Source organism: Sphaerodactylus townsendi, linkage group LG05, assembly GCF_021028975.2.
Source record: "Sphaerodactylus townsendi isolate TG3544 linkage group LG05, MPM_Stown_v2.3, whole genome shotgun sequence".
NCBI lineage: Eukaryota > Metazoa > Chordata > Lepidosauria > Squamata > Sphaerodactylidae > Sphaerodactylus > Sphaerodactylus townsendi.
Window position 1 is genome coordinate 29,747,851 of NC_059429.1, and position 24,935 is coordinate 29,772,785.

The following is a 24,935-nucleotide window of genomic DNA, read 5'->3' on the forward strand; positions in this document are numbered from 1 at the left end:
TACCTCTATGGTTCCGTGTCCCATGCTTGGATTGAGATTGAGCCAGATTTGTCTCTTCTTCCAGTCATGTGACATCCCCTCCTTGGTAGGCAGTTTCGCTGTTTACGGACAAGGGACATTTATTCCGGTTCCCATGTGGCATTACACTAAAACGTTTGCCCTAACCGATGCCGGTTTTGCACACAAATCTCCTTTCCAGAGCTTTCTACTCAAGTCTCCTGCAAGCAGAGTTAGATGGGGGTGGGGGTGGGTGGTATCATCCGGGTCTCTAACTTTTGCGGGTCTGTCAGTATTTCCGACCCCCTGTGAAGAGAGGGCGGGAATAACAACGCAGAGCTTCTCCATCCGGGTCCCTCCCAGGCACCCTCACGTAAGGGAAGTTGTCAGGTCGGGGTTGGGAGAAGCGCGCACGAAAGGATCCCCAAGAGAAGCAGAACCTTCCTCCTCCTCCTTCTTGACTGGCCGCCGCTGGCCCCCGCCGTATTTGCGGTGCCGCTTGCGAGTCACGGAGGCAGTCGCGGTTACCGCGCAGGTACGGTGCGCTTGGTGACAACGGTAGGCTTACCTCCTGCCGTCCATAACCGGCTTACCGGGAGGGAAGGGGACCAGTGCGCCTGCTCTTTCTATAGCAGAGACTCCTTTTCAAGGGATGCAGTTTTTTCCATCCCCCCCTTTATACCTTGCAAAAACTTAAAGGAATTGCGAAAAGCTCTGCCATTAACATTAAAAACAGGGCTTGCTTTAAGGAGGTGGAGCCTTTACTCAGAGAAGAGGAGGTCCGATGTTTCAAACACTGATTGTGCAATTGGCTGGTTTGTTGGAGAGCTGGGTGTGACTTCAGTGACAGTTTCAATCAATCAATAATTTTTATTGCATGTTGCCATAGGCCTTTACAATCCACAATGTCTAAAGACACATGAAACATGCGTACCACATTTAAAAATTAAACCTACTAAAGTCCCAGTAATGCTTAAATTCTCAATTGCAGTCTTCTTGAAGGTATACGATATAACCCAAAATATAAACCAGAGAAATAAGAGGTTGTTATAACCGTCTGTAGTGTCTTCAATACATGTCGTTGTAAGCCAAGTGAAAGAATAATGGTTTGGCTCATTTAGTGGTTCTTTGGCCTGATATTTCTAGCAGCTGCAGCAAAGAGTGCCGTCCTACAGGTAACAAAAGAATCCACATCTGATACTAAATAAGTTAGCTTGTCCATCTCAGAGCAAGAGTGCAAAGCAGTTGATATATTAGCTTTAGGATTTTTTTCCCTATAAATAAAAGACAAGACAAGGTATAGCAAGGAAGATCTTCTACTGAACTATTACATATATGAATACATTGTGGTAGTGGGTTTTTTTGTGTATTGGCCAGCAAGTAACTCTGGATATCGTTTGGAGATACAGTGAGGTAAATGCTCTTCTGAGACTGTGTGCTGATATGTCAGCCAAATAAGGAGCTCTGAGACGGGTTTTTTAAAAAAATTATTGTACTACAGGGCAAATTTCAAATGAATATACAAGTGACTATTAGGTGTCTCCTTTATAGACCCATTCTCAACCACTCACTTGGCAAATTAACGACCACAAAATTGAACAAGAGAGGAACTATAGATACCTTGGCATTGTTTTCAGCCACGATCTGTCATGGTTTCCACAATGTAAAACAGCCTTGGCATCCATGTCAATAAACATATCTGCAATCTTTTGTTTCCACTATTGCAAAGGTAATCAGTTCATTCCAGCTGCATTAACTGTCCTTAATGCAGAATCAGCTCCCAACTATTTTGTGGGGTCCCAATTTGGATCACTTCAGTTAAAAATGACCTAAATTATTTTCATTCCAAATTTCTGCAAAAACTTTTAAAGTCTATAAGGCTCCCTTATTTCCACAAACAACCCTAGAAAGAAGGAAACAGGTCTCTGCTGCCAATTTTAAAATGCTACCAGAATGGCCCTCAGTAATGGAAACAGAGATTTAAAAAAACCTTTATATTATTCTTAGCCTCTAGGAAACCTCCTTGGGAGGACCTGAACCCCCTCGGATGCAAGCATGCTCATGGGACAATTGGTGGGCTACTAATATTCACTAATTTTTTGAACGGGATAAACGGGTTGAGGATGTGAATTAAGGAAGACTAATATTGTGATCCCCACTCATAGAAAGTGGGTGTTGGGAAATCTTAAAGAAAAAAAATAGGTATACTAACTTAAAACAACATAGCAAACATAGCATACATAGAAGAAGGGAGTACTTTTATTTCTTTAAGGAGCACAAGGTGACTCATGTTGCTGTCATGAAAATTCTGCGAGGGAGGTGAAATTGAGAGATGTGACTGTCCCAGTGTCAACCAGTAATCTTCATGGCAACACAGGAATTTGAACCAGGGCCTCCCGGATTGTACTTGAATATTCTGAGAGAAAGGGAACTGTGGCTTAGTGGTAGAGTGTCTGTCCTGGACTCTCCTGTTAAAGGTTATCAAGTGGTAAGTGGTGTGAAAGACCTCAGCTTGAGATCCTGGAGAGTTACTTCTCATCAAGAGTAAACAGTACTGACCTTGTTGGACCTGTTGTTCTGATTCAGTATAAGTGGCATACGTTAATTGCACTGGTTCTGGCAAAGAAATATACACTCTCTATCCTGTCAATGCACACTGCCATGATTCAAGCCTCATGCATGGGTAACCTGAGGCCTGGTGTACATATACAGCACAATGAGGTGGTAGAGTAGATGCTGTTGCTTAAGTTCAGACTGCAGGTGATGAATTCTGAGTTTGATTGAGACCAGGCCCTGAGAATTCTGGACAAAATAGATGGTTTAAATTATTTGGGAAGTAAAATGTTCAATACTATGCTGAATACAAAAAGGGACTTTCTGTGTTGCATAGAACTTTCTAGCAATTCTTGGCAGGATTGGAGCCTGTAGAAATGGTTATCACACTTTGCTTATGTTCAGTAAAAAAAAGTGTATCTTCTGTCTATTGAATGTTGTAGCATATGAAAATGACAATTAGGTTGCCTGTGAGTTCATCAGTAGTTTGTATTTTTCCACTGGTAATTGGTAGTACGTATATAGTAAATGTTTTCCTTGTTAAAAAGAGAAACTGAAGGATTTATGTTATAGTGGAAAGTGACAAGCCAGGTGAGTGAGTGACCTCCATGAAGTGAAGTGTCACATTTTCAAACATTCTACCACTAGGATGAACTGGAAAAATGGAGTTTCACACAGTTGTACAATATAGTGCTATACAGAAGTGTGTACGTCAACTGTGCATTTGCCTAGCAATAAACTGTATATGCCCGAAAGTTGGGTTGACTTTTGTGTTGCATTTTTCAACTTCATAATCCCTTGTCTTTAGAAAGTGCCTTTTGTTGCTGCAGGAAAAAAAAAACCCTCTTAAATGTTTTTGCTCCAGCATCAGATTTTGTAGGTCAAAGTAAACAGCAATGCCCTCCTTAGCAAGTCTTCTCAAAATTTTACTTAGGTCAATTTGATGTGGCTGACATCCAAGAAAGAGTTCTTAGGATCACAATGTTAGTTTCTAAGATTTTCTAGTCCTTTTATCTGGAGACAGTAAAGCAGAATTTGCTATAACTCATGCTTTAACTATCTTGGACATCCAAACCCGGGGATGGTGGGATGCACTGCCAGTTCAATGATGCCCCATCACCTCCAAGAAGACTTTCCAGCAGTGAGGGGAGCTTGGAAAAGACCTGTAACCCTGGAAAGCACCATAGGGCTAACAGGACATACACCACCAAAAGGGTGGCATAGCTCTCAGGGCTTGAGCACCGTGCTCTCAGCCTCAATCCTGGGAGAAAGCCGACTAATGTAGACTCTGCCCCCAGCCTGCCCCCCCCCCCCGCGGTCTAAGCAGGACATCAGCACAGCCCCACCTCAGCCTAGACTTGCAGGTTTTGCAGTGGTGGGGCTGCAGGATGGGCAGCTGCTAGTGTGGCTGCCTCCTCTGCCGGAGTAAGTGCCCTGAAGAGGGCAAATGCACCAGTGCCAGATGACATGTCTCACTGAAGCTCTCCCCACCCCCTTTGGCTGGATTGTTACTCTGTTAAAAAAATATGTCCTGGCTTAATAGTGTGGTGGATCTCTACAGTTCTCCCCTCCCCCCGAACCCAGTTTTAACATCTGAATGACATACGGCTGGCCATACGACTATAGAAGAGAGATTAGAAGTGCCATGCTTTCGAAAATATTTTTGATCATACTTTTTTTTTTCAGGAGGCCTCCTAACACCAGAAAGGAAATGGAAGAAGCAGTGTGCCAAGTGGAGCCTTTGAATGAAAATCAGCTGTCAAACTTCACAGACGAACATGTATGGGAAGTTACTGACATGAATCGATTGCGGCGTTTCTTGTGCTTTGGTTCTGAAGGAGGTACTTACTGCATCAAGGAACAGAACCTGGGGCTTGAAAATGCTGATGCACTGCTTAGACTTATCGAAGATGGCAAAGGCTGTGAAGTGGTACAGGAAATAAAAACATTTAGCCAAGAAGGAAGAACAGCAAAGCTAGAACCTATATTGTTTGCACTTGCAATTTCTTCACAGTGTTCTGATGCAAAAACAAAACAAGCTGCTTATAGGGCTGTCCCTGAAGTCTGTCACATACCACCTCACCTTTTCACTTTCATCCAGTTTAAAAAGGATCTCAAGGAGGGTATGAAGTGTGGTATATGGGGCCGTGCTTTGCGAAAAGCTGTTGCAGATTGGTACAACGGAAAGAATGGTATGGCTGTTGCTTTAGCAGTTACAAAATACAAGCAAACAAATGGCTGGTCTCATAAAGATCTTCTCAGGTTGTCCCACCTAAAGCCTGCAAATGAAGGTAATGAGAACTACGAACATTCTGCTACAGCTGTGTTTGTCACTGTTAAATGTATTGCCATATAAGTGGGAGGAATATAAAGTTAGGGAAAGTTTATAGCTCTAAGTCACTGAGACATTACTGAAACAGGCGTGGTTTTTAGAAGCTGTGCAAGTATGTGAACAACATAAGATTAGAGCTTGGGAATATGCACAGTATGGAGTTTTGCCACATACTTCAGACTCATTTCATAGTTATTTGGTAAACTTGTAACCCTGAAATTTCACCCATCGCTTTCCACATATTTTGATAAATCGCTTTTGTTTTAGTACTATCGTGTAAAATTTTGAGTAGCGGGTCTTATTTCGCAAACTGCTTGTCAGTATTATTTGTGCAAATTGTGATTTTTTTTTTTTGCTTCCAAAGGAAGGAAAATGTCTTTTAAACACATTTTCAGGTCATAGATTACTGTTTTTAAATGTCTGCCTTTATGTATCTTCCTTTGGCCATAGGGCTGACATTGTTCAGATCATTTACAAGATGAAGCTTTATGTGCCTAGCTCCTGAAACTTTTTGGAATTAAACAATAGCTTACTTTATTTATGCTAGAATAAAATATCCCATTATGGGCAGGCTATGAGATTAAGTCACTAACAAAGCAGTCCAGTTGCTATGAAATGAGAAAGGTCTGGAAACCTCTGACTAACGATATATAATTTTTGAAGACATTAACATTTATTCTCTGTTGGAAGACTGTAGTACTTATCTTTTTGTGAGTCTTGTGCACTGGGACTTACTTGAGTCTTTCATTACCTTCGTCTTTTTCTCTTCAGTGTGCTTTGGACACACCTTCTTTTTCTTCATACTTGGATTTATACTGTTCTCTTGTAAATTGTGCTTACATTGTATACTGTTTTTGTACTATTGTATGTGCATACTGTGTTTTTTGTCTCCTGACCTCTTACCTCTTCACACAGTATATTCTTTTGTGACTTCAGTTTGGTAGACATTAGTATGGTAGGTTTCTACGGTATTCTATTTCATTGTTCTAAAAGCAACAAATGTGTATTATATTTTATTTTCACCAGTACAGTAGTATCAGTAACAAAATGAGGGTAAAATTGCTGAAAAAATAGTTTGAGCATCAGCTTTATAAAAATACATATTTCTTTTGTATGTGACAGTTTAGATTTTTGCCTATTAAATACAATTTTGCATGCAAATTGGAGTAAATAACTATAGAATTCACAGACATATTATGTGTTATATTGGTGGGATTCAGCATGTTCACACCACTTCAGCAGAACTGGTTGTTAAATTGGTGCTTGTAAAACAACCAGTTTTAAAATTATTTGAATCCCATCACCAGAGCCGGTTGTTAAATTATTTGAATCCTACCACTGGCTATATTTAATCTTCTTTTCAAATGCATGTGTTTGGGCTACCATATCCTGGATAGGTTAGAATGTCTGAATTGTCTTCAACAATGGTATCATGGTATAGCTAGTGAAGATGAAAATACACACTTCTGTCACCTGAGCATCCATAATGTTGTCCAGGAACATTCCCATGTTGTGTGCTTACTCCTGCAGGAGAAACATGACTGTCTAAAACAGTCATATTATCTACATCCAGGTCAAGAAACATATCCATTTTAAGCATCTCTGTCTTGTCTGGATTGAGTTTTGCTTTATTTACCCTCACCTAATCCATTACACATACTTTTCACCAGATAGAAAAATGAGGTGGGAGATCTGGCTGTCATCAGTAAAATGTTAATACTGTATTCCACATTTCCAGAACATCCTGTTAAATGCATTTGCAAGATTAAATGGGTTCTTTTTTCTTTCTTTCAACAGGCCTTGCTGTAGTCACAAAGTATGTAATGAAAGGGTGGAAGGAACTCCAAGAGGCATATAAAGACAATATGCTTTCTGCTGAGACTGAAAAACTATTAAAATATTTGGAGGCAGTGGAGAAGGTGAAGCGTACAAAGGATGAACTGGAAGTAATTCATTTGATAGAAGAGTATAATTTAGTCAGGGAACACCTCCTCACAAGTCATTTGAAATCTAAAGAGGTAAGTAACTCATACAAGCATTCATATTTTGCATCATGTTTATGGTTATTTTTGTGCATTTTGCTACAGTGACCCTTTTAAAAAATTATTTGAAAATGGGTCACTGTCTAAGGTTGATTCTTATATCACTACTTGCATATCCTCATGGTAAAGACCCTGAGTTCTCTCATTTTTTGTACTAATTTTAACCCATTCTGCAAAAGGTATGGAAAGCGTTGTTGCAGGAGATGCCTTTAACAGCAATATTGAGGAATCTGGGAAAGATGACAGCAAATTCTGTCCTTGAACCAGGAAGCCCAGAAGTAACAACAGTCTGTGAAAGATTAAAAAATGAAAAACTCCTTAAAAAGGTAAAGATTTCTCTGTGTGTTACTCTGCTCCTTCTTCATTAACAAGGCTTTTCTTCCCTCATGAGAGCCAGCATGGTGTATTGGTTAAGAGCAGTGGGCTCTAATCTGGAGAACTGGTTTTATTCCCCACTCCTCTACATGAGCAGCAGGCTCTTATCTGGTGAAATGGATTTGTTTCCCTACTCCTACATTCCTGTTTTCTCAGAATTCACTCAGCCCCAAGGTATCTGTTGTGGGGAGAGGAAGGGAAAGGTGTTTGTAAGCCCCTTTGAGTCTCCTTACAGGAAATAAAGGCAGGTTATACATCCAAATGCTGCTTCTTTTTCTCTTATGGTCACCAAAGTGGCTAAAAATATGATCTTAAAAGCCATTAAAACCAGCACACAAATATATTATCGAAACATGTTAAAACCAGCCCACCTACTGCTGTTGAGTTGTTTTACTAACAGTACATCAGCACTGAAGATGAGGCTGTGTTTGTTAACAAAGGACCATTTATTGTTTGGGATTTTCTCAGTTTCAAGTCTTGATTGATGGAAGTTTGTCTTTTGAAAGCAGGTGATTTTCGCTTCAATGAACTAATGGCTATGGCTTTTTTAAAAATTGGAAAGAATTGTGGATAAAATAAAGGAAATAAGAATATTGAACAGACTTCTTTCTGCACATTGTCATTTTGTGGTTGGAAAAAAATGTTGGAAATCATCCTCTTAGAAAAGGGTGGAATATTGACGGGTTGTCTTAAAATTGCAAAGTAATGTTAGCATCTCCACTGTTTGGCCATTTCCGCACGGCCTTTTTATGGCGCCCTGGGGACGGGATAAACGCCGCCGTTGCAGCAGCGCCGACCTGACTGCGCTCCCCCTCCCCCAGGGCGGCGTCAGGCCGCCCTAAACAACAACCCTTTAAAGGGTTGTTTTTGCCGCAACAGCGTGTTCCCTGCGGCGCAGTGCGAACAGCACCGCCGGGAACACGCTGTTTCCCTTCTCTGTTCTATCTCACCTTTGTCCTCCGTTCTAGCTTGTTGGCCTCTGCAGCTCCTCCTTCACTCGTCCTCCCACCCCTGGAGGTCGGAGGGCAGCGTGGGCGGGGCAGCAGAGGCCAGCAGGCTGACCCATCGGGACAAGGTGAGTGGGACTGGAAGGGGGGGCAAAGAGGTCTCCAAGGCGGAGCCGCTTGTCCTTGGCTGGTGCCTCAGCCTTCCCACACCTGCAGAATTTTGCCGATGGGGCCTGGGCTGTGCGGAAACGGCCAATGAAACATATAATTTTTAGAAAAACAGTATTATTTTAGACAAGTCGGGAAGAAGACATTTTCTTATTTAGAGATAGGGTTGATTCTTCTGTGAGCCTTCTGAGAATAATAGTTGAAGAAGGATACGAGAAAGGTAGAAACTGAGGGAAGAGTTCATGGGAGGTGAAAGGATATTGAGGTCCTAACAAAATTGACAAGGATAATAAAGAAAAGTAACAACCTGAATGTGACAATTTATTGTTGGAAACATGCTTCTTATTTCATTTGCTGCAAATAAGAAATATTCTTTTATTTAATTTTACTTCATTTTGTACTCTACGTTTCTCTATAGTGAGAACCCAAATCAGCTTAATATTCTTCTCTCCTCCATTTTATCATTACAACAAACTCATAATGTAGGTTTGGCTGAGAATGTGTGAATGGCCCAAGGTCACGCAACAAGCTTCAATGACAGAGTGGGGATTCAAACCAGGGTGTCCAGATCCTAGTGTGACACTCTAACCACTACACTACTTTGGGTCTAATTGTTACATGGGCAGCCCAATCCACAGGGGTTTTTGGCAGCGTGGGAAGGCAAAATACAAAAAAATCCCTTCCTGCTGCCATAAAGCCTTCCATTGGACTCAATGGGTCCATACCCTGGGCTCCAGCATCCTGGAAGGCAAGCTGGGGTGGAAGTCAGCTAAGGTCATCTCCACCCTGACCATGCCTCTGGAACGCCCCTGCTACATCAGCAGACCTGGCAGTGGTGCAGGAGCACTGACACAGCGCTCTGTGCTGCATCTGGTCACTGTGGAGGACCACAGAAGCTGCCCACCAAGGAATTTGCTTCTCTGTCAGAATTTAGGGTAGATCTGCTGGTGTAAGGTCGCGTCACCTCCACAATCTCCCCCCCCCCCCCGATTGGGCCATTAGTCTTTAAATAATTTATTTCAGTTTTGATGCTCTGGAGGCAGTTAACAAGGTAGCATTTTTTCTTTTCTGTATCTATCGTAGATACAGACATTCCTCTCCCAAAACTGAAAATCACAGCAGCTAACAAAAACTATATTTAAAAAAAAACTTTTTTTGTGTGTTCTTTCAGATCAAACAGTTGAGAGTATACTTCTTGTATTGCTTTTTCCAGGCTCGAATACATACTTTCCATATATTGGTTGCATTAGAAAACTATAAGGGAGAACGAAGTTATCGGGCAAAACTTCGCTGGAAACCTGACAAAGACATTTTGGAAGCTCTTGATGCTTCATTTTACAAAACCTTCCAGGTATCTTTAACATTTTGTAAATATACCAATTGAATAAATATACTGGTTTAGAGTTGTATCTTAAATATTTTGAGTGTGACTGTTTGAGATAGCTAACCTTTTTTAAAGGGAAGTGTCATAGCATTGACATCTTGTCAGTTGCAACTAACAGTGTGATCTCAAGTATCTTATGAAGACAAGTGGCAGTGTAGTTTTTTATTTCTTTATGTTGCCACCCTACTCTGATCCAGAGTCACAAAGTAAGCAGTGGTTCAGCATCTCCAAATCCTCAGCCTTTCTTTACCCCTTGTTAACTTCCGGATGGACTGCTACTGCTGCTTCCTTCATCCTTACCAAGTTAAACCTTTCCTGGTATCCACCTGGCAGATTGTACTTCTCCTCCTGCTACCTTCTGTTCAGTTTCTGTGGACCTAGTATTTGGCTGTGAGAGATGAACTGAAATAAAAAATATCTATTTATATTATTAGTATATATGTTCTCTGTTGAATATTTGTTGGTTCCTACAAGTGTGAACTTTCTTTGACCTTGATTCACAATATAAATATGCATTATAAAAGCATCAATGATTAGGTCTATTGACTTTCTCCCTTGTCCTTTAGACACTAGAGCCAACAGAGAAGCGTTTCTTGCTTGCTGTTGATGTCAGCCATTCTATGTCACAAAAGGTTTTGGGCTGCGTGCTAAATGCTAGTACAATTGCTGCAGCAATGTGTATGGTAAGGCTGAAACTCTGTTATATCCAAATTCTTTTGCTTAAATCTGAATGTGGATGATTTTATGTTCTTTTTTCCAAACCCAAACATGCAGTTGCCTGCAGACTCAGTCAAGTGAAGCCTAAAAGTAGAGCAGCAGTACAGACAGGGAAGAGCTTATATCACATTAAGGAATCTTATCTCTTGAATTTAAAAATTAAAACCATTTTGCAAAATGCAGCATTTACATAAACTGTGATAAAAATCTCCACGAGAAACCCACAAAATCCGTACCCCTCACAGTATATAAATAAAATTTAGTCCCATACTTTTAGAGGATTCCCAAAATCTGAGGGTCATAGAATCATAGAGTTGGAAAAGACCCCAAGGGCCATCAAGTCCAACCCCCTGCAATGCAGGAACACACAATCAAAGCATTCCTGACAGATGGCCATCCAGCTTCTCTTTAAAAACCTCCAAAGAAGGAGACTTCACCACACTCCAAGGTAGTACATTCCGCTGTCGAACAGCCCTTACTGTCTGAAAGCTTTTCTGATGTTTAGATGGAATCTCTTTTCCTTCACCTTGAACCCATTACTCCTGGTCCTAGTCTCTGGAGCAGCAAAAAACAAGCTTGCTCCCTCACCAACATGACATCCCTTCAAACATGGCTATCATATCACCTTTTAACCTTCTCATCACCAAACTAAATATACCCAGCTCCCTAAGTCTCTCCTGGTAGAGCATGGGTTCCAGACCTTTGATAATTTTGGTTGCCGTCCTCTGGACCCGTTCCAGTTTTCAATATCCTTCTTGAATTGCAGTGCCCAAAATTGTGGGTCTTCACCAAGGAAAAAGACCCCAAAGGTCTTATAGTCAGTGACTATTCATCATGACCTTCTTTTGCTTTCAGATAACTTACTATTATTGACATGCCACATGGAAAGGAATGATTCTTAATTTTCTCTGAATATGTTTTGTTTTATGTATTGATGCCATGAAAGGTCTTGTTATTTGTTGGAAAGGAATGATGGATGATGTAGAGTTAGGCTGATAGAACTGGAATGTCCTAGTTTCATAGGAGTGTATCCTTTACCTGAGATACAGTGGCGTAATCCCACTCAGTGGACTGTTAATTCCCATCAGCCCTTAGCCATGCTGGCAGGGGCTGATGGGAATTGTAGTCCATAACATCTGGAGTGCCAAAGGTTCGCCACCACTGTGGACCTAGCCATTGAGGTCAGAGTACATATGGAGCCCACCTTTTGCCATTCCAGCCCAGTCAGTCTTCTGAGCTCCCTCTATCCTGTCGCAACTCATATGATAATGTAATGATTTAAAATGTGTGTGTGTTCCTTTAAAATGAGAGGTTAGGGTGTGAAGGAAGGGGGTGGAAGGGGGCTGAGAGTGAGGTGATTGGTTGTCACAGGAGAGTGACTGTGAAGAATTTGTGCTAGAACTGAGAGAGTCAGAGGAAATGTGCAAAACATGGGACAGAGACAGTAGTAGACTGAGACAGCTTCTGCTATACTGACAGAGAGAGAGGGGCTGTCTGGGCTAAACTTATAGTATTATATGAAATGTAGAATTGCCAAAAAATTAGGTAGAAGCCTTGAGAGTCTAGAAAAGGAGTCATATCCTAATTTGGTCTCAGAGACGTAAGGGAGAGAGTAGATTGACATATGAAGTGTAAATCACCTCAGCAGAAGATTGTTGCTTCAGATTGTTTTATTTATTGTAAATTATTTTATTAAACTTTAAGCGAAAGAACATATCTAAATAAAATTTTAGTTTGCTAAACGTAACTTGGAATCCCATACTAGTAATTTCCTCAGAACCATGTAGCAACTGCTTTAAAGCTCGGACACACTACACTACAGAATAAATTATATAGGGGTTTGGAATTAAATTTCTGGTGGCAGCAACGTATAGATAGAGAAAGGAAGGAATAAATAAACATCATTTTGCATCTATTATATTTATTTACAAAGAAAAAGAGAATGGGCATTGCAGATACCCTCTCATTTTCAACTGTATTTCTTTAGTTTTCCTGACTGAGAGGAAGTATATTCATTATGGCCTGTTCCTCCCTTCCTAGGGTGAATGCTTTTGTCAACATAGAGTCACCCGGAAACAACTGCTCTGGAAAGGGAAGAAGAGCCATCTTGAATGCTCTTCCTCTCTGAACTTTGGCAGTGGCAATAGGAGAGGTGCAGGAGGCCATGGGAAGGCGGAGGGAGTGATGGAAGATTGATGGGATATGTGGAGGGGTACAGTAGAGTTGGAGACTGGATCAAGAAGGTAAAGGAGTGGGGGAATATGTGGAATGAGGGAGGTACTGTATGTCTGTCTGGGAACATGGAGAGAATGCCCTTTGGCAAGATGCTTCCTTCAGGCATGGAAATATTAATGCATGCATGTATCTGAGGAGTTGTGCATGAATATGCATGCTGAGGGGTGCATAGGTAAGAGAAGGTATGATTGAGAGAAGCCTTGTGTATGTCTTCTTGGAAGAGGAGGATTTTCGTCTGATTTAATTTATCAGTGAGAAATGTCTTCTGTGGGTGGGTGCTCCAAAACCCCTATTTTTGCCTTTCTTCCCTCCTCACACTTATTCACAGTCATCTCTTCTTAAAATGTATGCCCTCACTTCAGTCAAAGAAACATCAAGAAGGCTTACAAATTCAGTGAAATCTGTAAATTAAAAAATATCACACCCAGGGCTGTTTTGCTTTGCTTTTAAGGCAAACTCGGAAGGTATTCAAGTGATAGTGTCACAGTGAACCACAGCATTCTGGTGATTCCAATTAGATAAGAATTACGGACTCACATTGTTACTCAGATCTACAGTAACAGCAAAAAAATAAAATTGAACAGTCATTATGGCTGCATTTTATACTTCTGTTCAACTTTTTTTCCCAATAGGTTGTTGCACGGACAGAAAAACATTCCCACGTTGTTGCCTTTTCACATGAAATGGTCCCTTGTCCTGTGACTGAGGACATGACGTTACCTCAAGTATTACAAAAGATGTCTGAGGTGCAGAAAGCTTTTGATTCAATTCTCTTTTTAATTCTATATGTAAAAATTGTATTGAATTCTTAATACCAGATAGTGTTTATACTTGTACTTTCCCTTTTGTTGTGCCTACTGTATGATAGCAACAGTGGCCAGGTGGAAAACTCCATCACCATGCCTCCACGCAGTGTTGTCTGATGCAGCTTTTTCAGAATGTGAGGACCCTTGTATCTCATTCCCCTGAGGTTGTAGATCCAGAAAATGTACAAGCTTTGTGTGACCTGCATTCTGTGTTTAAAACTTGTCAACCACTGCATGTTGTTTTAGTTCAGCGGTTCTCAACCTGTGGGTCGCGACCCCTTTGGGAATCGAATGACCCTTTCACAGGGGTCGCATCCTTTCCCATCAGCAGTATGTCCTGCTGAGAAGTTTGCTGGGTTGGGAGGGCATTTTGCTTTGATAGTTCCCTTCATTCCTGGCCCAGCCATTTGCAGGAAGTGGTGCTGGGGGCTGGTGCTGAGACCAGGAGTGTTGTGGAATCTGACAGGGGGGCCATCCTGTTACCCATATGCCGTTTAACACCTACATGAAAGTGATGGAACAGTATAACATAGTAGTACTCAGTAGCTTATGAACTGCATGTGGTTCCTTCACATGCTACTTTTAGCTCTTCTGGTAATTTTTGTGGATTGGAAGAGTCACAAGTCTGGTGAACAAGCTAGAGATAAAACCATAGGAAAATAATTCCTCCGAGGACCCAGGAGCTCCTGAAGGAAGAGGTAAAGGTGGAGCGGGGACCATTTGGGAGAGACAGAAGCTGGGGTGGGAAAGAAAGAAGATAAGGGAATCGAAGTAAAGAACGTGTTTGGGGAAAAGAGTCGAGATGGGGGAGACCTTGTCTTTGCCCAGAGAGAAGAGCTAAGTATGGCATCAGCTACAAAAATTAAAAGACAAAATAATTCACAATCTGCTTCTAGCCTGTTCTATGAGAATCATTTTAACATGCTAAATGTTTTAGCAGTTACATCTCTCTTCTGTAAAGGGTCTCTAAAAGCATCAGAGCAGGCCAATACCCCATCACCTCCATTCTCTCTGGATGGTTCTGGGATTCATCTCATGGTGTACTATGCTTGTTCAGGGAAAGAAAGGGCAACTGGTCTTTTCCCATGATGTACAGATGAGCTTGGCTAAACAAAGGGGGCAGCTAAAGCCTCGTTTGTGTCACCTCAAAGGTGATCTTACGTCTCTGAGCAGAATTTTCTCTCACCAAATCTGCATTCTTTTGGTGGCGAACCTTCAAAGACTTCCTTCTCTTTTGGTCCGAAGATCCAGAAAAGCAATCAGTTACTCCCTCTGATTTCTCTGCAATCTTTTCCCTACTGTAACATGTCATGTCACCTCAGTGATCATCTTAAGAGTATAAAAACAGGTCCCTTGGGCCCCATTTGTAGGATGTGTGTGTGTGTCTGGATCTGCTCACTTAACCCACTTGTGAGGTTGAACTTTTGTTCTCCGAAAGCTGGTTGTTTCCCTCGTTAGTGCTATTCCCATGGACAGCTCCCTTCAAGACTGGAAATTATCACCCATCCCTATACTGTATCCTATCGCCCTCTTTTCTCTGGTATGTCTTGTGTACTGTGGGTGTGCATTTTTACTAGACTTTAATAGTTACCCATTATTTTTCCCATTATTTTTGTCCCATTATTTTATAATATATTTTTAAATAAAGCTTGATTCAGCATCCAACAACTGCTTGATTATTTGAGAATTCCACCTTGGGAGGATCCTGGAACACACTGATTACTTGATCCCAGTTCTCTACTCTCACCCCCTTTCTCCAGCTAATTCCCCCAACAGTAGAGTAAAAGCTTATACTAGTTTGTGCTGTTTTTTGTGCTGTTTTACGATTTTATCATGTTTTACTTCATAAACTGTTTAAAGGAGAGACAGTATTTGCAGTTTTCAAATATATAAATAAAATCCTTTGCGGAGGCATGGGAACAAGAATTGTTTTTGTAATAAATACTTCAGTATAAGAAGTAAAAGTTCCATGGCCAAATTAAACTATGTTTGCAATAAATAAATGGAGTTTAGTGTTTATAGCATTTAAAAATAATTTGGCTATATTGGTATTTATAATTAAATATTTAATATTATTAAATATGTCTGCTTTGTGATTGGTGCATACATAATTCTGCAGTAGTGATATATGGGCCATACCGCTCTCTTTACATCATGTTTCCAACTTGAAACGTCTTGTGCTTTGTTCTTTTCTTAATTCTAGATTTCAATGGGTCCCACCGATTGTTCTCTTCCAATGCTGTGGGCTCAAAAAAATGGAGTTGCTGTTGATGTCTTTATCGTGTTCACAGATAACAAGACTTTTGCTAGAGATACTCATCCTGCCATAGCCTTGAAGAAATATAGGGAGGTAAATGTATAATTCTATGCAGTTGTTTCTGTGGAATATTACAGATTTCTAAACTGGTTCTAGCATCTTGAAGATCCATTCTTTTGTTTCAGAAGGGTCAAATCATTCGGTACAACGGCAAGGACTGTGGCCAGTATTCTAATAAAAATCTTTACATTTATTTTAACTATGGTCCAAATACAATAAAACATTGATTCCCCCACCCCTCTAGATTGGGATGTATTAGTTAGACCTACACCGACGAAAGTAAACAAAGCTGGGATAGATTTGACATTCAGAGTTTCTAATGGAAGATGCCCCCTCCTCCATAAAACTTGACCCCCCGACCCAAAACTTCACCAAACTTGGAATTTTTTTCTGAGGAGAGTCATCTACAGCTATTCTATTAAGCAGCCCTTCAGAGCCTTCCAAAATTCCTCTTAGACCTAAATAGGCAAATGTTACACCCGAGCATCCATGGGAAAAAGTGCCCACCATTGATTTTAATGCGTAACTGTTTTACTCCAGTTACATTCAATGTATGTTCTTTTTGAGGCTCCAGGGAGCTAATTTCAAGCACAACACAGGTGCTGGTCACTCTCCTCAGAACTGAGGCTGGTGAAGTTTGGGTTGGGGAGATGGAGTCCAATTGTGTGTGCACTCAGTTTTCTTCCAGTTCAGTTCATCTTGAAAGGACAGCATAAAATATTGTTCTCTCAGGGAAGTAACGGAAAAGAGCCTCTCCTTCTCTCCATACATGCCACATTAAAGTCTGTATGACTTTTTATGAGTAGTTTAATACATTGCTGTGTAGCTAATACTTAAAGTTTTTGTTTGTCTTTAGGAAATGGGTATTCCATCCAAACTTATAGTCTGTGGAATGACATCTAGCAGCTTTACCATTGCAGACCCAGATGACAGAGGAATGCTGGATATCTGCGGCTTTGACACAGGAGCCCCAGATGTCATTCGAAACTTCACTTTGGATCTGATTTAAATCTGAGCGCCTGCTTTATTGAATTCGTACCAGCTTGAAGACTTTGATACAGAACCTCTCAGTCTGATTAGATGACTATACTAACTGATGACTGAGTTCAATGCATTGGTCAGAATGTTTATCATTTTTATCAAGGGATATAAAGAGAAAAAGAGGCGAAGTCTGTTCTGTAGAGACATTTATTTACGTATGTTGCACATAGTTTAGAAATAACAGTGGGAAGCTAGAAATAATTACGGAACACAGTGTATACTTTGAATTTTTTAAAATAATAGTTTGGCTATATCAAGGTATTCCATCATGGTAGACTTCATTTTCCTTGAAGTGATTTTAATGTTTTACATTGTGTTGGATTAACGGTTGTTTGCCTGAGTAGTTTTTATTCTCTGTATTGACAAGGGAAAGTGAGGCTAGGTATGCACTACAAGTTACCTCACTTCTAACAATGCGTATTAGTTCGCATTGCTTATAGCACATTTATATCTGGCAACTTGCTGCTTTCCCTGTTCCTTATATTAGATGCAGACATTGTTACCACATATATTAGGTCACTTTGGGACAACTGGTTTGTTCCAAGGGATGGGTGGGTGTTGTCTCCTAGAACCACCTTTATTTCAGAACAGGTCTTGCAAGAATTGCCTAATTTTTTAATTCATGCATTATGATTGCACCAATTTGTAAATAAGCATCTTTTGCATTTTCTATGTTTGTGACAGGAGAATAACAAGGCTTTCCTAGAAAGTTTAGAGGCAGTCCAATCCAGATCCTGAAGTGGCCGGGGGCTGTGCTGCCACTGTTCCAGAGGGCTTCCAGCAGGTATGGGGAGGCAGCTAAAATACCTCCCCTCCAACCATCTGGAAGACCTCCATAGGGCTTAATGAAATAACACCAAAGCCCTGACTGTGGTATCCCCAACCCTAAAGCCCAGGTGGAAGCCTACTAAAGTTGGCTACACCCCTGGGAATGCCCTGGCCACCCCCACCCCCCCACCCCCCACCCCGCATCTGATTGGACACCAGCATTCCTCTGTGGTGGTGCCCACTTCTAGGTTTCACAACCATGCAGCTGAAAGGTACCCAGCCACCTGTACCTTTGTCCTCTCCACCAGCGGGGGTGCCCTTTGCACTAGCGGAGAGGGCAAATGCATCAGCACAGCCCATTTGCCACCACCCCCCACTTTGGATCAGGCTGTTATTTGCACATATTATCAAAGGGAAACAAAATTGCAACCTTGGCCTTTTGAATAAGGGAATTATGGAGGGGAAGGGATAGCTTAGCCTTTGCTAACAGATGAAAGTTGTGATGACCAATTAATGGGACTTCTGTCCACGTACATTTTTTGTACTGTGGTGAACTGTCATATTTATATTTGCCCCAACACAGTTGTAAGAGTGATAATACAGTACAGTACCTATATACATGTTTTCAGTGCAAATGATACCAATGAGAAATATGTTACAGGTGCCTCCAGTCAATAATTACCTTAGATACAATATTAGTAACAAAATTAATCCTCAACCTTAGGGGGTTTTTTTCAGGGCTGTACTATAAATGGTTCTTGGAATGCACTAGACCATGTAACTGTGTTAAGGGGTGTAAAAACTAAATATCAGATTTTTAGCTGAAGTATATAGAAGTTTTGCAGAGTTCAGATTTTTCTAGAGCTGAATATTCTGGCTACATAGATTAAGATCTTCTGGGCAACCCCTTTTAAAATGTGTGGGAAATACATAAGAGTGTCTGACTCAAAATGATTTTCCTTCAGTGAGTTTGTTTGGAGGAAATTCTCAGTTGACTTACTCTTTGCTTTACTGATTTGTGCAGTGAGTAGAGCAAAAATCAAAACTAGTATGTATATATACTGGAGTCTTGAAGAAGCCATGTAGAAAAAACATTTTTCTTAATGGTTTAGTCATAGCTTGGATTCAATTTTGAAAATCTCTTTCAAGTCTGTGTGGAAAATACTCTTCCTCAGTGTGAGCAGTGATCCTTTTGAAAACTAGTGGCAACTGTAGCAAAGTAATAGTGCAGTTTTTTCAGGGTGTACCCTACATCCTGGAATGTGATACTATGTAAATAGTAAGAGGCTATACTATGTAAATAGTAAGAGGCTACACAGGACTGCAACTTTTAATCGGGTACATCAGTTAATTAACGAAGTGTAATTTGTTTGAATTAACTAAAAAGATACCCTCAGTTCCCTGGCTAACATATTTTTTTACAATAAACCGTATTTAGAAGCACTTACAAGCATTGCTACCAGCAGATATGTTAAATCGGTCCTAGCTGAGTATCTTTCTGAATAATGGTAAAAATTTGTGAGCGAAGGTTGCTTCTGTGTTTCCTAAGATCTTCTGTCCTCTAGAGAACAGCAGCTGAACTGCATTTAAAATCATGCCATTTGAAGAATGGTAGCAGCACGGATGTTTATAAATTATCTCTGTTACACTGTAGAGTGTGAAAATGTTCCTAAGTGCCGGGGTTCTTTGACTTTTCCACCTCTAGAAAAATGTGTAAGGAATATGCATTCCTGATCAGATCTTGACAAACTTATGTGTGGATCTCTTCTTACCAGCTCCATATGAAATCTCAGCAGTAGAATAGGAAGTTACTCAACAGCATGAAAATAAGACATAAATAGTGATGCTTGGGTTTTAAGCATATACTTCTATGATATATGTAAAAGTTTGGTATAAACTACGGGTGATTCAAATAATGAACAGTAAGTTGACATTTAAAAAAAGGGAAGTGACCATATATAGGTTTCATACAGATCTGCATTTTACTAAAACACAAAAAAGGAGGCTAATGCAGCTGCCCTTACACCTGTGCTTAGATCAGGATCCTTTCCAGTAGAACTGTCTCTGAAATGTATGGTAGGTATACAAGACCAGCTGTATGCTTAGTATGCTTAGTAAAACTAAAAAGTTTTATTGTTTTGTAAATAGACAGCAACAACTATTGCAGTTGATGCTTGTAGCAGAATGTAAGTGAAAAATTGAATGAACTATCTATGTGAGTTTACAAAAAATATCTGGAGGTAGAAGAAATCTCCTTTGTTTCAAAAACAAAACCCTTTACTACATGGCATGGAAAGATGAGCTATTGCAGCTCAGAAAACATGAAACTAATCATGGAGTACTTTAAAGCCATTTTATTTTCAGCAAAATGTGTGGTAGTTTTTCAACGCAACATAATTTCCCCATCAAAGGACAAATGTTACAATGGAATTAATTCCCAGATGTTTAGTTCAGACATTACCTGGAGAAAGCCTTGGGCACATGTTCCTCCTCTTCCTCTTACCTCTGTATATTGCAGTTTCTTTCTTCCCCTGTTTTGCAGCAAGGCCTGTTTTGATGTATATGCTGACTGGCAGATTCATGGATTTCTGCTTGACCTGCAAACCAGAATGTCATACCATATGAACTGTGCAGTTCTAGTTTGCTGGTTTGGCTGGGACTGCAGACAGTGTTACCACAAACCAGGGAGGTAATTGCAAGATACATGTGGAGAAGGGAGTGCACAAATTCAAGGTTCCTTTGTGATTCATTCATGATTCAGCATTGCCTGTGACTCAAGCCACTGTATTCCATGCTATAGAATATTGTCAGATTGTTATTGGTGACAACAGCCTTTGTTTGTTTTATTCAGAATTTCTAGTTCCCTGTTGATCAATGTTGATTGCCTGCCATTTATAAATAACGTTGAAAAGGCCAAGTAATTTGGGACATGACTGCCAAACTGTAGCCCAAGTTAATTCATACAAATTGCTGTCTTTTCATGAGAATATCATATTAAGATGAGAGTTCTGTGTCAACGTTCTATGGAAGAACTGAAAGGGAGGATCTAGTTAAACAAATTTTTGCAAAAGTTTGTATCTATAGTACAACAGACTTCCTCGGGGATGTTGACAGCTATTCTGATTTTCGCTCTGGACGTTGTAAAAATGGTTTAAGTCCTACATTCTTCTGCCTATGTTGCAACAGCAGTCAAACAGGTAAGGGAAACTAAGTGGGCAGCAGATTAGGACTGAAAGTATGACTAGTTCCACAAGTCGGATGGTTAGACTTGCTGTTCTTCCCATGTGTTGCATATTATATCACTGCTTTGTCTTCTGTTCTGGCCACTCTCCCCAATGTACACAAAATTTACATCTTTCAAAATGCTGGAATAAGATCAGCTCTGATTGTAGGAAGAACTGTTCAGTTACTGCTGGTTTGGTAGGTAAAATAAAGTGAAGCTGTGGGAGAGGCTGTTATGAGCATGCTTGGGTACTTGAAGGATTTGAATGAAAACTTATTGGAAGATAAAACTAATCTAGATATGGATACATTTATGGGTAGCATCCCTGGCACTTGTGTAGATGAGCTAAAAGATTTTCAGATGCTCAGTTTGGCAGGTCTAAGTTCCTTCTAGAGAAGTCAGTGTGAGAAATATCAGTGTGAAGCTGCTATTGAAGACAGACCTTAGGAAACCAGTTGTGAAAATTTCTAACTTCACTAACTGAGAAATGATTGCAGGATTCTGGGATGGAATGAACATTCAGATCCTAATTATGGGTTTTTAAAAAGGAATATTGGAAGGTGCCACGTGGGCCTTTTGAGGAAAGGGGATGGAGATTCCACAGCCTCTCTGCACTGATGGCTCATGGGGCGCACCTGTTGACTGCCTCAAGTTCATTTTTTGTTCATATTCCATAATAAGCAAAACTATGAAAAAGTCTAAAAGAATGTAGTACAAACATGAACACTTGTAAATTCTTTCTCTCCTGAGATAGGAATGCTAAATGTGCACAGGTAAAGGCCGTTTCCGCACGGGCGGAAAATGACGGCCTGGAGACGGTAAAAACGCCGTCTCCAGGCTGCCATTCGCATGGGCGGCACAGCCACCCCCGCGCCGCCCTGCTGGCCCGCAGCCGGTGTATTCCGAGAACGCTAAGAAGCGTTCTTTTCGGAATACGCCGCCGTGAAGCCGCTGCCGAGCGAACGGCAGCGGCTTCACGGCGCCTCCCCGACCCGGCACTCACCTTGTCCCTGGCCCTCCGGCGCGTCGCTGAGGCCTGGGGACACGCCCCCCTGCCCTGCGCCGCTCGAGCAGGCGTGCAGGGGCAGGGGGGCGTGTCCCCAGGCCTCGGCGACACGCCGGAGGCCCAGGGACAAGCCGGGTCGTGCGGGCGCCGGCGCTCCACGGCGCCGGCTGCCCGCCTCTTCCTGGGACCGTCCGTGTGGACGGTCCCAGCGTCTTCGGGTCAGCGCGAGAAGCGCCGACCCAGCCGTTTCCGCTGCCATGCGGAAACGGCCTAAGAGAGTTTGAGGTGGTTTTGTGCTGGTAATGCCAGATTTTGAAAAGCAAAATCATGATTGAACAGGAATGGTTTTCTCTGTTTCTGTGTGCATTTTGAAACCTGTATATTATCATAAAATAATGCATGAATTAAGCTTAGTTGTGGTGGACAGATAGGTATTACATAACAGTAGACAAGTGCAATCCAAAGTGCTGCTTGCATAGGGACCTTGCATTCTCTTCTTTAAAGGGAAATGATTGGTGTGCTTATGATGATTTTGTGCTCTTTGTATAGTTCAGAGAATGGTGGAAACGCCTGGGTGTGCTGCGCACTACCTGTGCATCACAACTTCTGACCCATGGCTAGTTAATAGCTTGTGTTCTTTTATAGTCTACAACATATGAAACTGATTTCTTTTAAAAATAAACGGCAATATCTTTTTCACTAGTGGTGTACATACAATTTTCATGTCAGCCTCTGTTTTACTCTGGAAATATTGCTAAATCACTTACAAGTCTTGAGAAAGCATAGCCGTTATTTGTCTTCCATCTTTTTTGTAGGTAAAAGCCTTAAGGAAGTGTACGAAGCATCTACATGAATGGTGTCATAAAGTGGAAGCTTTCTATTGGGGATCACATAGGCCAGCTTAATGCCCCTTCTCTTTTTGTTTTCTCAGGTTTGACAATTTCCAGCAACACTTTCTTCTTTTTTTGTTTTATTCACTTTTTTTGCTTTAGATCTTGTTCATACATTCCCTTTTCTCAAATCTCAGGTTATGTATATACATCAGCACTCTTTATGTCTTAACCTTGGTTAAGGCAGCAGCCATAGAATTATGTACTTTTCTTTCCCTCCTTTTGCATGCTATACAGCTTGCCCTTCCCTTGTGAGGCTACCCAGGATTTACTTTTAATCATGACTTTTCATCAATTTCTACCCCTGAATTTTATACTCTGGTTACTGCTGACCATTGTTAACACTGGTTCAAGTATATTCCTTATCTGCAGCTAGGGGGTAGCAGAGAGTGGAGACAGAGATTTGTGGCAGGGATATGGAACGTCACATTATACAACCCTAACTCTTCAATGATAGTTCCATTTTTGAAATGAAAGCATGTTTTCTTTGTTTTGCTTGGCAATGTTCAACGTCTGTTACTAGAATTTGAGTAAAGACCAATTTTTGTGTAGCTGAAATACAGGTTTTGTTAAAATACAGTGGATACATATACACAGTGGAAACAAGATCCATTAGACTGAATGAGAAGTTTCAGTTGTTATCTGTTACGTGGGAGCATAAACTTGTGGCTTACTACTTTGTGGAGAATACCTCTAATTTCATTCTTACTAGGATCACTTAATAAATGATTTCCCCCTAAAATTAGACCATAATGAAAGGTCTAGATTAACCTTTATGGTGTCCGACAGCTGCATAAATGGCCTGTGCAGTCATGTGTTAGTCATTAGGTCAAGAAAACCTGCAGCATCAGTCTAAAACCAAATCTTGTGTCTATTAGCAGGGAACTGTATTTTCAACCAAGAAAAGCTGACCATTGGGAGTATCTTGAGCTGAGCTGGTGAAATAAGGACCCTTCCCCCGCCGCACTGATCTTTTGTTCATGTTTGTGCAATTTAAATGACTGAAGCTTTGGCCATTTCCACTGCCTGCTTGTTATCAAAGGACACAGGTGTATATTTGAATGCTGATAATGATTAATTTAGCACAGATGTGTGCTTGGTTTACTCTTAGTTTTATAGGTAGGAAAAATGTGACAAGCACAGAATCAGTTAATAAAATGGTACATTGGAAACATGCCTGTTACTCATAAAATGATTCAAAGACTTCAGTGGATAGTGTCTGAACGTGTTTATGCATGTGATTTTGCTTTTAGAACTAAGGAGGTTTCTTTTTAGATACTTGTAAATCTAGAGTGCTGCTTGGAATACAGAAATAATATTTAAGACTAATGCACTATAATGAGGCACAATGCTGCTACCATGATTTTCACTCTAGTGGAGCACAGTAAGTAACAAATCATACTTCTCTCTAATCAGTTCTTACTGGGGTGTGAACCTGGGCCTGGGCTCTACATCCTAGACTATTGGGAAACATGTCTGAAATAAAATTCAAGCCTGCATATAGAAAACAAAGACAGACTTTCTCCCTGATGTGCTTCTTTTCTATGCACAGGGTTATTTGTTCTTGTTGGTATGGAAAACCATAAAATCATGCAAGTCTTCACTTTCCAACTTAACTGATTCATCCCTGACACAGGTTTACCATCCCAGTGAAAACAACTTAAGTTGAGCTGCTGCTCTTACATGCCTTTTAAAAAATGAGAGACTGAGAGGTCACCTGTTCAAAAGAATTTGCTAAAATAACACATACCTATTGACGCCAATATAGGTTCCATCACAAACAAATGTAAATTGCTTCAGACCCATTTGAAATGAGATATGTAGTTAAGTCCGCCCTGTGGCTTAATTTTTAGAGCCAAATTGGACTGCTAAGATGAAATGTGATGTTGCGTTAATAGACTGGCATATATAGTATTAGCTTCATTGCTTTCTGTAGAATTTCACAAATTAAAGAGAAGATCCTTTAGGGAAAAAAGAGAGCCTTAATTTGACAAATAGTGTCATAATTAACATTTAGAACGCCTTAAGACACATGGTATCATAAGAAATGGGCCCCCATTAGAATCTGTAGATATACAACGATTACCCTCAAGTATTCATTAATGGATGTTTTGCCTTAAGCCACACTATTTTG

At 40.7% G+C, this 24,935-nt stretch overlaps 1 protein-coding gene across 2 annotated transcripts; it reads left to right on the forward strand.

Moving 5' to 3' along the window:
- Positions 1-232: 232 nt before the first annotated feature.
- RO60 (Ro60, Y RNA binding protein) lies at positions 233-21,898 on the forward strand. Of its 2 annotated transcripts, none has more exons than XM_048498712.1 (9): positions 233-555; positions 4,237-4,841; positions 6,680-6,900; positions 7,104-7,250; positions 9,628-9,765; positions 10,365-10,481; positions 13,383-13,496; positions 15,760-15,906; positions 16,730-21,898. In XM_048498712.1, exons 2-9 carry the CDS (start codon positions 4,262-4,264, stop codon positions 16,880-16,882), a joined length of 1,617 nt encoding a protein of 538 aa, XP_048354669.1. In that variant the 5' UTR covers positions 233-555; positions 4,237-4,261; the 3' UTR covers positions 16,883-21,898. The 2 variants fall into 2 exon arrangements, with proteins under 2 accessions (XP_048354669.1, XP_048354668.1); XM_048498711.1 differs by having other exon boundaries at positions 234-532.
- The last annotated feature ends 3,037 nt before the right edge of the window (positions 21,899-24,935 follow it).